This window comes from Parasteatoda tepidariorum, chromosome 11 (assembly GCF_982258835.1).
Source record: "Parasteatoda tepidariorum strain Cologne lab strain chromosome 11, Ptep-v5.0, whole genome shotgun sequence".
Classification (NCBI taxonomy): domain Eukaryota; kingdom Metazoa; phylum Arthropoda; class Arachnida; order Araneae; family Theridiidae; genus Parasteatoda; species Parasteatoda tepidariorum.
In genome coordinates this window covers 19448822-19465859 of record NC_141765.1, presented here as the reverse complement: position 1 = coordinate 19465859, position 17038 = coordinate 19448822, and the positions used below count along the sequence as shown (strand labels likewise).

Sequence of the window (17038 nt, the reverse complement as noted above, 5' to 3'; positions counted from 1 at the left end):
TTTAAGTAAAAGTTTTGCGGAGGATGTTGATAAATATTTAAGGCAACATTAAAATTTCTTCAAAGTTTAACTGCTACTATGGATTTCATATACAGAACTTTTTGCCATTATATTTGTTATTCCTTCTACATAATAATTTTAGTTTATATAATTTTATTTACCTCTTCGTAAAGTAACCAAGTTATTTCAGTAAAAGATGAATAAAGATTACATTATGTAAAAAAAGAAAAAAGACTTGATACATTTCATATGTAAAAATTTTACACTTTTCACTGAATAAGTTCATCAGTAGGTTTAAGAATTAGATTTCTCGAAATCATTTTATGAACCCATGCACAAATTCAAAAACAAACCTGTTTCACACGCTTCAACTACATTTTTTTAAAAAGAAAACTTAGTATTTGATATTTTCGCCAATTCTCTTATCATGATTTAAACACTCAGTTATCACATTTTTTTTTATCTTTATTTACTTGTATCAATGAAAAAAAATTTCAAATAATGTATATTGCTCAGTTGTATCATTTTTGTTAATTGTTTATTTATTTTGTAATCAAATTACAACTATTAATAAGAAAAATTAAATTTCATTCCAAAGGTAAAACAACTTAAATAAGAAATAACCCAAGTGTCACTCACCAATTATGCTGAATTTTGTTAAAAAAGCTTTGATGTTTGAAATAAAGAGTTGAAATTTTTTTTATCTCTTTCCCTCGTATTAAATTTTTTTTTTTTTTTTTTTTTTTTTAAATGGAAGTTATGTTTTTAACAAATAAGGGGTAAAAATATATTTAATGGAATAAATTTAAAGGATTTAAAACCACTTAATAGATGAAGAGAAATTATTTATTTTAATATATTGATTTGTTGTTAAGTAAGTAATACATTGTATAATATTTGAAACACAGTTTTTCTTTAGTTTCTTCATAGTATAATCAAAATTTGTTTTTAATAGAAACTTAAAAAATTATTGAAAAATGTTTTTTTTTGTAATCTTTCTCTGAAGAATTACTTATTTTTCTCACTTAAAAATGTTAATTAATTAAATTTTAAAATTTAATAACTAATTAAATTTTTAACATATCACTCTGAATTTTAATTTCTACACTTATTTTATCAATATCTATAATCTATAAAACTTTCAAGTAAATTGGTTAAAAATAAAAATATAAAAATTTGAAACCCCCTTGTCGCCTTAAAAATAAAATTTTTTTTGAAAATAAAACTTAGCACTTAAATATTTTTTGGAATAAACAAGGTAGTCTATAATAAAAGTTACTAAGTTGTGAGATGTTTGGAAGTTAATCTTATACTTTTAACATACTTAAATAAAAAGTATGCTTGAATTAAAGCAAACTTTTACGTTTAACATTTTTTCTTAGGAAATAGAAGTTTGCATATTAGGAGTTAAAAGATGCAGTTAAAATCAAACAATAACTTTATAATTATTTGAAAATATGTAAAATGTTTTCTCCACATTATTTTTTAACCTTTAAATCTACTTATATACACAATTCCAATTTAGTTGGGAAGTGACACTTTGAGTGACTTTTGGTCTGTGGAGGTCCTCATTGTTTGCCCTCATAGTTCATATATACCTAGCCTTCCGTTCGTATCTATCTTAGCATGTATCATTGCATTTATATACATTAGATAGTTATTTTCAAATAGGAGTAAGAAAAGTTTGTCTCAAGGAGCATGATGAAAATATTTTACAACAATGAAGCTAAAATTTTTTTGGACGCTTGTGTTTTTTTCTATTTCATGCTTTCTACCCAAATATTTAAACTTAGGGTTTTGAGGTGTAGAGGGAAAAAAAAACTAGATAGGTAACTACCCACTATCCTTGAAAAAAGAAAAAAGTATACTTTATGCAAACCTGTTGAAAAAGTTTTTTTCAAACATTTGTTGAACTAAAAAAGCAGAACTAGTGATTAAAATATTTTAAATCTTATTCATCAAAATTCAGTAAGTAATCTATCTAACCATGATTTTACTAATATATATATATTTAATAACTGAAATAAGTACATGAAAACTATTGGTATAATTCAAACTAAATCAGAACGCATAAGAGTAAAAAGAGGGCTGAAAGTAATTAACCCAAAAACCAACCAGATCCTGCTATTGATTCTATCTTAGATGGGATAGAGGAAACATTAATATGCTATTTTCATTTTAAAATTGTCAGGTTAAGGAAAATACCATGGTTAGCGAGGCTTTTGCCCCATGTCTATGCTTTATTGCACATTCTCAATCATTTGTAACGTTTGTGTATTTTTTTAAATAAAAGCTTTTTTCTGAAGCTTAAATGTGCTTAGTGCTCTCTTCATAAGTGGGTAGATGACGTGTATGACAAAAGTTCATTAGAAAAACATATTTTATAAATAAATTACTTTTCAAGGAAAAGCAGAGCAAAAGTGCCATCTGCAAGTAAATGAACTGATCTGAAATATATCTTTTTTTAGACACGTTACTTTCTAATTTTTCTGTCTTATTTTTAATACTTTATTATGACACATTATGTATTTTAGGAAAATATGTTCAAGCTCGCATTAGAATGTAAACGTTTCAAATTTTATAAATATTAAATATCTTTAATGGCACACATGCTTGTTAAATTCAAAAGCTTTTTATTTTAAAAATATGTCTGATACAGATTATAGTTTTACCCAATCTTAAATAGTATATCCTATATTTCTTAAGCTCTTATACAAATAATTTGGTATGATTTGAAGCAGTTCTTTAAATTTTTACTTGAAAGTCTATTTCACAAAACAATTCCTTTCTTTCACGCAATATTTTTTAAAATTCAATTATCATTATATTTTTGTCTTTGTATGAAAACAATAATGAAAAGTGATTGATTAACTATAGTGAAATATTTAACTATACAAAACACGCTTTATTTCATAGAATTTTGTGCAAAATTGCAAATTGCAAAATTGTCTCTAATCGGAATATTAAAAGTTAGGTTTAATGAGCTTTTATTTTTGAAACTACTGCTATTGATTATATTTTTACTCGTTTCTCTCAAGAAAATCTAGTTCTTGACAAAAATTACAATTTTATTTGGTATTAGTTAAGTAGCCAATAGACTATATCTTCTCTATCTATCTTTTACATAATTTTGAAAATCCAGAATCAGACAATTGGTTGAATAAGTTTTTATGGCTTTAAAAAAGTTTTCTTATTGATTTATTTTCATCTGTTTCATTATACTTGCAAGTTAATTCAAATTGACGCAGTACCTTAGATAAATGTTATCAAAATTTAGCTAATTGTAGAAAATGTAATTCGTAAAAAATATAATCTGAATCTGTCTAATTAATCGAATTACTTGTTACTTTATAGCAAAGATAATATTTAAAAAATATCTCATTATAGACAAAAAATAAAATACATTTATTTGTAGTTCTTAGGTTAAATGCCTGAGATAATTTTGAAACTATAGTTTAAATTAGTTTTGGAAATTCTTACCAAATTTATGATACAATATTTTTATTATCCATTAATAAAGTTAGTAGATTTAACTGATAATTAGTGCCACACATTTAAAATTATTTTATTTAATGTGATAATTTTTATATTTAGTTAGACTCATAATCCATAAAGACTGATTCCCAAAGAGAGGTAACTAAAAATTTCAATCATTCTTACAGAAATATTGTCTTGTAAATTTTTAACCATTTATAAACATTAGGACTCAAGCAAAGCTTAGCGTATTTTACGCTTGCTTTCTTCACACCACAGAATGCCATATTATTCAGGACGGGAAAGATATTTAAGGACGGGCTTATGTTCACAAGGACGGGATGTTAAAAATTACTCGGTGAAATATAGGAATATAAAACAATTTTTAAATTGTGAAGTTGCGTTTAACTGAAAAAATTAGATACATTTTTCTGTTATCCATATTAATAACTTTTTTAGTTTTATATATATTTTTAATTGTGTCTCTTTGATTACATTTTAGTAAATTAAGCCCATATGTCCTCTACTGGATCACTCAAATTTTTCACCAATGTGTGAACTTTTCTTTGACATATTTTAATTTCTAAAAATGTTTTTGACTGTAAATATTATATTTCCAGCAATAATTAATCTTTTGAATAATAATTTTTCTTTATAATGATTTAATTATATTGAGCATTATTAAAAAAATTTAAAATATCATTAAAGAATTCATTTTAATTTAAAAATGAGCATGTTTAATACTGCTTATTTTAGCAGTTTTTTCTTCACATTGAATTTTTGACTCCACATAATAGCTAACTTTTAGCTATAATAACTCCATTACACATAATAGCTCCAATTGCATGTAAACAGTATTAAATTACATGTAAATGGAGTCAAAAATATAGAATATTGGAGGAGAAATAAAGAATGCTTGACATGATTTATTTTACAAAAAATATGTCAATGATTTGAAACTTTTCAAAGTTTCTAGATGATTTTAAACTACATGGAAACGTCACTATCAAATTTTCAAAGTTTAACTTTTTCAATTTGACTAATTTTCAATGAAATTCAGTCTAATTATATAACTGGTTTTTAGTGTGATAATATAATATAACGACAAATCTGAAAGTTTGACTTTCACATAATAAAACTTTAAGACTTGAAAGCCAAGAACAAAACTTACATAAATATTTTGAGACAATGCATTATAATACAATCACTAACTTGCCAGATTTCAATCGTCCTGAAAGCAGGATATCATTCCTATTAGCGATGAAAATTTTTTATCAAGAAAAAACAGTTTATCAAGGAGAAAATTTTAATGTTGTTTAATTGTTTTTCAATTTTTTTCCTAGTAAAAGTGAAATGAAGTATAAACGGTTGGTAGTGAGCTTCATATCACTATATAAATGCAGATCTTTTTTATGCTTATCGTTTTTGAGGAAATACACTGTCCTTTAAAGAGACAGAAAAATTGAATGAAATTCTTCACTTATAAGAACCAATTTAAAACTCTTCATCCAAATTCCTGTTGAAAGCCACATTATGAATCCAATTGATCCCTTGTCTGTAGGTCAGAAAATTATACGGAATGAAGTGTAGGAAATGAAATGAACGCATAACTACTTTTAAGTTGTTCTCATGCTTTATCATGAACCCTGAGGAAAATATTGTGCACCTTTGCAAGACCGCTTCCAACAACACTACTTGTACTAGATGAAGTGGAAGTCAAAGACGCCCGGGCTGTTGATTCTGATTCTGTATTTACAGACATCAACGATGAAGTTCTTCGTGGGAGACGTGATCGAGCATATGGAGATGGCTTGATTGCATTAGTATATGGGCAAACTTCTATTATAGGATCATTGGTCCAGAGCTCCTATTAAAAACACAATGCAGAATTATTAAAGAATCATGTATGAAAAATTTAGCTTTGGCTGCCATCTTATGTTTTCAAATTAAATGAATGTATTTTTACCTGATTTTTTGATATCAAACATAAAGTGTTAGTTTACAAGAAGCCATTTAGCTATAAGGACTCAATTAGACGAAATAATAATTGTAATTAAATTCTTGCTGAATTTTATTGACCATCATGAATTAATTATTTGTAGTTTATGATCCAGTTATGTGTCTTGGTAAACTTATGTTATAGGATTATTGCTCCTAAAAACAAACGGTGAAAATTCTCCATTGAGTGATGGCCAACTAATGTTTTCAAATGAAATGAACGTATTTTAATTTCATTTTTTGAAATCAAACCTAGTGTTGAAGGAATCGGAACTATATGGATTTTATTTATCCCACTAGAAAAAAATAATATTACTTAAATTTTTGCTGAATGTTATAAAATGGTTATGAGTATAATGTTATGGTACAGTAGGGGTGCTCAACCTGCGGCCCGCGGGCCAAATGCGGCCCGCCAACCCTCGATGTGCAGCCCGCGACCGCAATCTGAACAAAATGAAAAAAAAAATTAAATATTTGTTTTTGAAGAATAATAAAAAAAATTCTGTAATTTAAATTTACACTTTTAAGTTTTTGACGCACCCAATCTCAATCAATGTAGTTTTTCGATGGTTAACGCTACGGATTTCAGCATAGTTTTAAAAATCCCAATATTTTTAATACATCATTATTACGATTTACGAATTTTAATTACCACTTTTGACGCTTTTCGTATGTGCCGATTCCAATGACTTTTCGGTAGTTATTGCTACCCATTTTCAAGTAGTTTCTGAAATAGCGATTTTTGAAAGTTATAAAACGCTTTATTTGTGCAAACTTCATGGAAAATCTAAATGACTTTAGATCATTTCTTCAATAGTTATTGCTGCACATTTCCGCCCGGTTTTTAAAACTTCGATATTTTAGCACGATATTATTACGAATCGCGAGTAAAGAATCGCTCATTTAGATAACCATTTTTTGACGTGGCTTATTTGTAACGATTTTATCGCAAATCAAATTATTTTTCAATCGTTATTTTAGAAATTATTGCTACACATTTATACAAGGTTTTGAAAGTACCGATATTTTTTATACGCTATTGCGACATTTTAATTTCAAATCCCGCATTTAAATTACATAAAATTTTGATGGACTTTATTTACTCCAATTTCATCTGAAATATAAAAGTATTTTGGTTATTGTTTTAGTAGTTATTACGTTTTCCCCGTGATTTAAAAAGATTATGATATTTTTAAAACTATGGTTTGACAGCAAGCGAGTTTTGAATCGCGCATTAAAATAATTATTTTTTACGTGCTCTGTTTGCGCCGATTTTATCATCTGCGTTGTACCGATTTTAACACGCATTTTTTAAGAGGTTTTTAGAACGTGTTTTTTCTTCTTTCCCGTTATTGCTGCATTTTTATTTGTGATTTAAAATATACCTGATATTTTCACATAATATTACAACTCGTGAAATTCGATTCAGTTTTAATTTTTTTTCGTAACTCAAAAAGTAATTACGTATCTTAGCCAAATCAACACCTTCCCAGGAAAAAAAAACGAGATGTGTTTATATTAAACGCGGTCCGTTTTGCAAAAAAAATAATTCAAAACACGGCATAATTCTTTAGTCCCATGAACACGTGCAAGTTTAACAACACACATCGAACCTATTCTTTTTGTTGTCACAGGTAATTTAAAAGTCATACATCATAATTGTATTTACGCTATCTGAAAATTGCGCATCGCATTTCGTATTAACATTAACGAGATTTAAAAATAATCCATCGCGTTTCGTATTTACGGGATTTAAAATCACATATCGCGATTCGTGTTCTGGCGTTTAAAATATCATCCGTTGCTACTTTTCTCGCAATTCATATGCACGCGTCTTAAAAACCATAGATCGCGATTCATATTCATGCATTTTAAAAATCAAGTGTTGTGAGTAGTCCTTTCACAATTTAAAAGCCACACGATTCGTATTCACGCGATTTGAAAAACAAGCATCGAGTTTTTTATTTACGCAATTTAGAAATCACACATGGCAATTCGTATTCAAGCAATTAAAAAATAACACATAGCAATTCATATATAAGCAATTAAAATATAACACATCGCTATTTGTATTTCCGCGATTTAAAAACCCAGAAAGGAAGAACACCATCTAGGACAAATTCCAAAACTGATTATGTTATTTGCTCTAAGTTTAATACTACCCACAACAACAGCTTCTGTCGAAAGACTGTTTTCCAGAATGAATTTGGCTTGTTCAAAATTACAGAGTAGTCTTTAAATACAATCATTACATTTTCATTTAATGGCTCAAAAAATGTCACATGATCAAGTAGATAAAATTATCACAATATTCAAAAATTTTGCAAATTACAGTATAACCATTAAGAAATTTTTTAAACCATTTTCTACCTTCTTGGAGCATTTTATATCATTTATGATTATATGCTGGGAAATGATTTGTATATCATTAAATTTTAACTGTATAAAAAATTTAATCAAGATACGTTTCGTAAAGTAATGTAAATTTTATTGATTGTTAATTGATTGTAAATAGTAAGTGTGATATTAAAAATATATTTGTCATGAAAAGTTGTAAACAAGTATCTTAATAGTTTTTTATTATTAAAGAATATAGTTCCTTAAAATTTAATGTGTTTTCTTTCTTTCTTTTTCTTCCCTCTCTCAGCCTCTTATTATTAATTTAAAATAAAAATGTCTGAAAGTTAAAGTACATTCCCTAATAAATGCTAAATCTTATTTTTCACTTAAGGGGTTTTGTTTTAGTTTTAATCATTTTTAACCCTATAAACTTTCTTTAAATCAAAGTATTTAACTTGAATTTATATTAATAACTATTTATTTGAAATTTAATTCTATGAAAAAAAAATTTAACGTTAAAATTTATGTTTAAATGGACTTTTGTATTTTGTAATGTGATAAAAAAAATTTCAATTCTTCCATAGTTTTTTAATTATTTCAATTTAACTAAATTTTTTCTGATAAATTGATTCTGATTTTCGAATTCTGTTTTCCTTCTTAAGTAATCAGTTTTGCATTTTCTAATTTTAAACGTTTTAAAGTATTGTATTTTCTGCAAAGAGATTACAAGGTTAACCGACAAAAAGAATTTAGTGTTATATAAACAATGATGTTTATATAACAATCACCACCAACAATTGCTTTCAATATGTCGGTCTAAACACTTTGGCATGCGGCCCTTCATTGGTCAATCTGCTGTGCATGTGGCCCTTCACTGAAAAAGGTTGTGCACCCCTATGGTACAGTCTTAGAACCATTCTTAAAATAGGATTATGAGAGTTAAAGGGTTAACTTGAGTTTTTAATAAAGCAAATACTTACTTCATTACCCACTTTGGTCCACTTAAGCACTGCTTCATCATCTCCATAACATCCTGCACAGCTAATGATAGTAGGCTCAGTACCGCATCTAAAAATTTTTTTATTACATTTAAATCTCTTTCGTTGTATGCAATAAAAATTGTATTCAGAGTAAGATAAGCGAATGAAATAACCTGTTTTTAATATGTGAATATTTTTACATATTTGGTTATGGCTATTTATCAAAATTTTGAGTTAATTATTCGTGGAAGGAAAGGAAATTTCTAAATGTCTTGCGCAGTAATCAAAAATTGGATAATGTGATAAACATTATTTTTTTTTATCATAATTTTAAAAATTATCTACAGAAAATCTATGGTTATACATTACTAAATTAAGTTTGAACTTCAAAGAATCTCTAAAAGATAGTAAGGTAAAACAATGCATAATCATTATTATTACACTTGTTTTTGGTGATGATTATAAACTTAACATGAATTTAGATAAATTTGTAGAAAAATGGAAATGAATTGTTAAAATGGAATGTTTGTTTTAAATAATTACTCCTTTAGGATTTACTTTAAAAAAAAGAAAAGAAAAAAACCTAGTTTAATATTAGACAGTTAGAAATTCCAGATCTATTTTTATAAAAAGTTATTTAAAACTTTGTTTAGGAATTTTTGAGTTACGTGTTTAATTTTTATACTCTTAAAAATCATTAAGGAGAGTCGGTAAGATATTTTTCAATGTACCCTTTCTCAGTATCTAAACTAGATATTGCTAAATTTTTTTCACACAGTATTTACGTATATGCGTTTACACTGTTATACTGTTATAACTGTTAATGCATATCTTCGGTGAAATTTTTTTTAAAAAACTATTATGAACTGAGGACTTTTAATTTTTTAAAAAAGTTTCATCATTTTTGAGCAAAAAATCTTTAATAACTCACAAACTATTCCTGTTAACGCTAAAACATTATCACAATTTACAACTGATATAATCTCAAAAAATTTCAAACCGATATCATAAGTAGTTTCTTAAGATATATCGAAAAAGGTTAGTTTTAGTATTATTGATATATGCCCTACCGACTCCCCTTTATGAGTTGACAAAATGCTTCTTTTTATTACCACAAGTTAAACAAAGCAAGACATAATTAAAGAGAATTTCAAAAAATTACATAGCATAATAATTTTTTTAGCATAATTAAAATTTAATATAACACATAGTTCTGTCAAAAATTTAGAACGAATAAACAAAAATTGGTTTTTAAGGAAAAGGCAAACTAATATAATAAACCAAAATTGAACTATTATGATAAAGAACTAGTAAAAAACAATGGAAAGTGTTATATTGTAAATAGAATCTTAATGTTCCCTCTCTCCGTTACTATGGTTACGGAAATTTTTGCTTTTTCCACTCTTCAGTAGGTTTCAGTAAGAAGTGGGAATATACCCCCGTGGGTAAAAAGCAAGATTTGTGGATACTATGGTAACGGAGAGGGAGGAAATTGCGCAAAATTGAGAAGCCTATTCTATTTACAAGGAGTATCCCTTTATATAGAAAGAGTTTTTATACTTTTTGTTCAAAAATTATTCACTGAATGACAATCATATTTTGTGCTCTACAGAGTATACGGTTTTGATTTCCGAATATAAAAATAATTGGTTCAAGCTCCTTAACTTAAACTACAGGATGGGGTAGCGTTGGAGTTCTAGTATGTATTTTGCCAAAAACGTCAGGGATTAGAAACTTTTCTGCCTTTATAACGAGTGGTAAAAAAAAGCTTCATTAAATTATGATTTTAATTACCATAGCATTAATTTTACCAGATATACCGTTATTCGTCATAACAATACATATTTTTGCCCTTCTCAAAGGATTTTGAACTCTTTAATTAGTTTTTAACTTGTACAAATTTTTTTTCCCTTTGAAACTGTTTGTGCAGGTAATTTTCAGAAATTAGCAATTTATTGTAACAATGACGCCTTTCTACCATCGACTGAATTTTAAATTAGTTTTTCAAATATTGAAATCGCGAAGTTGAAGAGTTCGCTTATACGATTCAGTTATGATTTAGGCTACAGTTTTTTTTTTTTTTTTTTTTTTTTAAATTTTTTTTTTTTTTTTTTTTTTTTTTTTTTTTTTTTTTAACTGGAGGTGTGTAAATGTCTTGTTTAATTTTCATCTTGCTGAGTTTCATGCATTTTAATTTTTTTAAAAAGTAAAATAAAACAAAGCAAAAATCATGTTGATGACTGCATTGACGAAGATAAAATAACTACAAAAAAGATGAGTTTCCACAGTTAAAGGAGTTTTCATAAATTTATAAACTTTTACGTAAGTTCAGATGTATTATAAAATTTAACAAGCAAAACTCGAATATAATTCGGTCGAATTAAAAAAAACATATATACTTTATATATTTCAAAACTTCATGTAAAATATTAGATAATATCTGATGAATTTTGAAAAACATTAAAAATTTCGATTTTTATTGGTTACTTTATCTGAATTTTGTAGTCTATAAATGAGGAAGAGTTTGATAAGCTGACATGATTGCGTTGGTCTATGCTACGCCAAACGCAAGGTAAGAAACTTAAAATAATAAGCACTTTTAAATAATGAAATCTAATGATGCAATAAATTTATCTGATGCAATAATAATAGGGAGAAGAAGAACAAAGATATAATTATGTAAACTGCTAATAAAAATGAATTTAATATAGTTAAGTTCATCCATATTATTAATTGTCTTATGTTTAAATTATTAAATGATAATTGGGATCATATATACACAACATGAAGCAAAATTAATCTATCTTAAATTAATAAATATTATACATAATAATGTCGGAATGAAAAATAAATATTGTGTATTTCAAAATGAGAATAAATCAAGCATTGAAACAGTTATTAAAGCAGACAACAGATATTAAAAACTATATAAATAGCCATCTTTTAAGTACTTTTATAAAAAAACTATCAACTTTTGACGTACAATTTTTATTAAACATATTTCTCATACTTTTTTTCATTATTTTGAATTAATTTTGGTCATAATAAGTGAAAAATATTATTAGTAGCATTTTAATAATTTATGGTTATGAAATACAGCGTGAAACACCGTTGTCGTTTTCTCCGTTAAAGGTAAAATCTTCCAAACACGGGCCACTTCCAGGCAATAATTTTTCAAATATGTACATATTTGCATTTATTTAGATCTAAGAGAAACAGTTATTCATTATCAAAATTTCTTTAATTTACAAAATCATATTTTGATAAATATTTGAATAGGAATGAAAAAAAAAATCTAACTACACTTTTTGGATTTTATATTTTAGTACAAATACCGATAGTCCAGCAGATTTTTTAGTAAATATTAGACTGCTTTTTATTATTAAAAAATACCAAGATATATTTATGTTTGTAACTAGAGCGTTAGAATAAATATATAAAAGGAAAGCCAGTGTACTATCTGCTTCAATGAATTAAATTGCAATTTATACTAGAAGAGAATTCAGAAGCTACCTCTTGTCTTTTTATTAAAAGGAAAGGTTGGAGCAATATAATAGTACGCCACACTTTTTCTAAGGTGTTTGCCGGAAACTATTCCTCATTATTGTTTCTAGATAAGTATTCAACAAGTTACCGGAATTTCCACTACATAGCTGCAGAGCATACAAAATCGTGTTTTTTTTTTCTAAAATCTTTTCAGGCGAATTTGAAAATGTAGCTTATAACTATACAGTCCCAACCCTCTAATTATTATATGCTTTATGTCCTTACCTTGTTTCTAACAAACACTTAATGGGTTTATCAGATATTTTAATTTTTTCTTGAAGATTAAGTTCAAAGGCATATGGCACTTCTGTAGAGGAAAAAGATACATTACTAGCAGTCTCACTGCTTTTATGCGTACTCCAGTCTCCGAGCTGAAGAATATCTCGGGTACCACTCACCGAAGAGTCTGTCACCGAGTCTTCATAACTGAAAGAGTTTAGCGGAGCTTCAGACGCTTCATTTTCAGATGTCACAGTGCCCCATGTGGGCAGTTGAGTTCTAACATCTTTTAATCGTGAAAATGAAAATCCAGCTGATGAAGTAGACGCAGTATCAAACCAAGATGATTTAGCATCACTTAACCATAGATCTGTTCTTTGTGATAAAGCAGAGCTTGTTCCAGAGTACTCCAGAACATTAGAGGATCGACGTTGCGTTAACGCTCTTACTTTGATTGATTCTAAAATGCCATCCGTTTCACGAAATATTTTATTTCGCGCGGAGGATTCGTCTTCAGTATACGAAACGAAAACATCATCAAAATCATAACTATCACTTGCCAATGACGAAGTTAACGTTTCTTGAGATTTCACCCATTGAGTCACATCATCAGCACTGATAGCTCTCAAAAGTGCATTGTTCTTAATTTGTTGTGATATGTTTGGAATTTCACTTTTTTGAGAATCTGTTGATTGATGTGAACCTCGGGAAGACCTTTTTACTTCGTTTTCTCCATTGCAATTTGGAGGGAGTTCGACAGAGCTGTCTGACCAAGAGTCTTCTGCAGATTTTCGTTCACTTTGGGAATCGTTTGTTTTGACCTGCAAATGGATTAAAATATATTAATGATAATTTTTTTCAGAAAAATAAACTTGAAAATAAATTTAGAATTTTTTTTATTGATATATTTGAAACATAATGAATCTAATAAATGTACAACTGAATATTTCATGGTAGTGAAATATAATTATACTCAGATAGTCATCAAGGCCCGATTTAGAAATCCCGGAGCAATAAACACAAAACTGTCAAGAGCCATAATGGTCGGAATCTTAAATCAAATGTATATATTGTTTATATATGAAATTTTGAATGATTTATAACTTGAGAGAATTGTAATATAATTAGAAAATTTAAGCTTATAATTATTTCAATTTAAGCTTATAATTATTCTGGTAGTAAAATATAATTATATTTAGATAGTCATCAAGGCTCGATTTAGAAATGCCGGAGCAATAGGCACAAAACTGTCAAGAGTCATACTGGTCGGATTCTTAAATCAAATGTATATATTGTTTATATATGAAATTTTGAATGATTTATAACTTGAGAGAATTGTAATAGAATTAGATAATTTAAGCTAATAATTATTTCAATTTTTGTTAATTCTTAATTCTAGAGAGACAATTCGTAAGGAAAAACACAAAAACATTACTTGCAAAGTTTCAGGGGCCCCAAGGAATCTGTATAGAGAAACTTATCTCAAATAAAATATAGCTGTCCTTCCGGAGTAAGGAATAGTTTTTGAAAAATATTGCAACCATACATATTTTTTTATTAACTATTTAAACAAAATGCGCGCTTTTAGCACATTTACTGTCCTAAATTTGATTATACTGCATTTAATAACATAAGCCGAATAATTGCCTTATAAAGAAGACGTAAAATAATCAAACCCTTGAGTTATTTCTGTGATAGAGCTTATTAATTTGTTTTGTTGAGTAAATTGATTTAAAATATAATTTAAATTTTAAATTCAAGGTGCTAGTTAGAAGATTTGGTTGGAATTCCGGTTGATAAAAAAAGTACATATGACTTGAACTCAAAAATTTTCTAGATTAAAATATATAAATTAGATAGATAATCCTTAACTAAATGAAATTCTGCTTACAATTCATGATTCTAATCCTAATGCATTTTAAAACTTAAAGCAATAACTTTTAAAGGTTTAAAAATAGGCTCACCGGACAAAAGATTAGTCACCTCTAAAGAAATCAAGAAAAGTTAAAGGTGGTCTGAGATTTTTCTAGATTGGGATAGTTAACATAAATCAGGATGCTTTTTTAGCATTCTAGATGATCAGCTGTTGCCTTTCAGTTCATTCGTTAAAGATTAGTATGCTGTTGATACTATACCCCTATTTTTCAAGACGTTAACAGCATTGAGCTGGAAAATATTTGACTGGTTTCTCGATTATATCTCGATTGGCCTGTAAAATCATCTGGCTTGAAACCTTAGAAATTTGTGTTACATGTTTGAAATAGCGGAAAAACGTTTAAATCAGCACCCCCGCAATTTCATGAATTTACATGATCAGCTTGAAGTGGATGCGAGGTATCTAATAAACTTTTTGGACTCACTCATTAGCCGAAAACATGCAGTTATCAAGACCAAACGCGTAATTAAATGATGCTCTTCAAGATTTTTCAATGGGAGACTAAATTTTTGTCCGTAGTTTAACATAAGTACTTACTCTAGTTTCATCTTTCTTTAAATTTTTCTCCAAGGAAATAGTTCTATTTTGTGTACTATTGAGGAGGTTTTGATATCGCGTGTTATAATCCACATGGTTCGTTGAATTAATGCTTAAACTATACTTGTCAAACAGCTTTCGCAAAGCTTCACTAGCTTCTAAAAGGCAATGTCGACATTTCACAGTGTTTGAACCAGAATGAGTACAGGTACAAAGTCGTTTTGTCGTTGTGTCTATGATTTTTCCTGGAGCTGATGAATGTCCAGAATCATCTCGATCAGTATCAATTTTTTTCAAGTTGTCCTCATTCTGCTCTTCATAAGATTGGGATTCAGGAGAGGTTAAAGATGCTCTTTCTGCTGTATCAGCTCTTTTCACAGTCGAATGACTTGTGGCTTCACTTTGATCTTCCGGAGAGCTACATTCTAATTCTGCTTCTTCTTGAACTTCTTGAGATAATTCGACTGCAGCATTTTCTGGTGAATTCTGGCATTCATTATTTAATGGAATGAGAAGAGAAGATCTGCGAGGTGTGGTGTAACAGCCACTGTCTACTCGATGACGACCATCAGAATTGTCTTCTCGTTTTTTCTCCATTAACAGCTGCTAAAATTAATTTAAACAATTAAATTTAAAAGCGTGCAAAAGTAGAAAAAATATTTGATAATTTTTTTCTTTTATAAATTAAGTACATTTTAAATGATACCGTAAAAGGAATTTAAAACAAGATATTTAAACTTCTTATTTATGAGAAATACGTGGTGATTAAATTACTTTGTGGATATATTTGTTCTTCTGGCAAACATATCATTCGAGAGAATGGAGTAAAATTTTGTTAAAAAACCTAATGAGGCTCAAGAAAAGTGTTAAGAACGATTATTCAGCTCTGACGATTAAGGTTACAGTATTATAATTTGAAATTTTAAAACAGCAGCATCTTTTTTTCTTCAAACTGAGAACTTAAAAAAAAAAATGAAATTAAGTTGGAAGGCTGTTTTTAGCATGGATAGTGGCGGCGATGCTAGGAAGAGATGAAGAAAAAAGCAAGAAAACAACACGCAACAATTCAAATCACTTAACCTTCATCTGTCTTCACATTGACTTTCGGAGCGACAACTTATAAAATATTCTTATCTTCATTTCAACTGAACGCCGTTATTTTTCATAATAAAAATATCGTTTTAATTCCATTTTAAGTTTTACTAAGAGCATCATATTTCGATAAAAAAAGATTAGTGTTGCCATTTGAAAATTTCTAAATTTGGTTATTGTAACCGCAGCTGTGAAAGTTAAATAATCGTTCATGATCCTATTCTTGAGCGCACACCTTATTGTCTATTTATACAAAATTTTATTCTGTTTGCTTGAACGGTATACACACTACGCTGTTAAAAATTTCGAGCCACGTTGCACCAAAAATTGGTATTCGTTTGCAGGCTATATAAATGGAGTTCCATTTTATCATATTTTGGTATCTTCACTAGCTTCAAATATCAGTAGAAGATTGCACTAAAGGTAGGTGTTTCGAAGAAACAAAACACCTATTTTCATTCTTTCTCTTTTTTCTTTTATAGAAGCAGAGGAAGGTTGCACCATTATTAGGTATTCTCAAAGTGCTCAAATGTAAGCCAAGGTTGCTATTTACCGTAACAAAACTATTTACCAGAAGTAGGTTATTTTATGACATACCTCTAACCATTTTCTACCTCCAACCAAATTCAAAAAGGCAACATAAAAGAAATAAACTTTAATTAATGCAAATAAAACATTTACCTATCTAATAAATAAGTTGATACTTGAAACAACATGCATTAGTAGCCCCCATACACCGAGATCGAGTTGTAAAAAAAACAGGGCATCGTTAGCAAATATTGTACAGTTTACAGACATCGTTTTGTGTCTTTTATTAAATTTTGGTGCAGTCAGTTGCACCATGGAAGTATTTCTCGATCATACTTTACATTTTATGGTGTAGCTAAAATAAAATGATCTTTCATTTAACTGAACT

At 28.0% G+C, this 17038-nt stretch overlaps 1 protein-coding gene across 10 annotated transcripts in view; it reads right to left on the bottom strand.

Annotated features, from left to right (window-relative positions):
- Positions 1 to 3925: 3925 nt before the first annotated feature.
- The window catches only part of LOC107451019 (uncharacterized), a 227555-nt gene continuing 214442 nt past the window's right edge, over positions 3926 to 17038 (bottom strand). For 8 of the 10 annotated variants that reach the window (XM_071187637.2, XM_016066980.4, XM_016066976.4 and 5 more), the window contains 4 exons: positions 15031 to 15636; positions 12564 to 13378; positions 8793 to 8880; positions 3926 to 5341 (listed from right to left, as the gene is read on the bottom strand). In XM_071187637.2, the coding sequence (XP_071043738.2) occupies positions 5102 to 5341; positions 8793 to 8880; positions 12564 to 13378; positions 15031 to 15636 (1749 nt within the window). In that variant the 3' untranslated portion in view covers positions 3926 to 5101. The remainder of the gene's footprint in view (positions 5342 to 8792; positions 8881 to 12563; positions 13379 to 15030; positions 15637 to 17038) is intronic. The other 2 variants (XM_071187638.2, XM_016066978.4) reach the window with 1 other exon arrangement.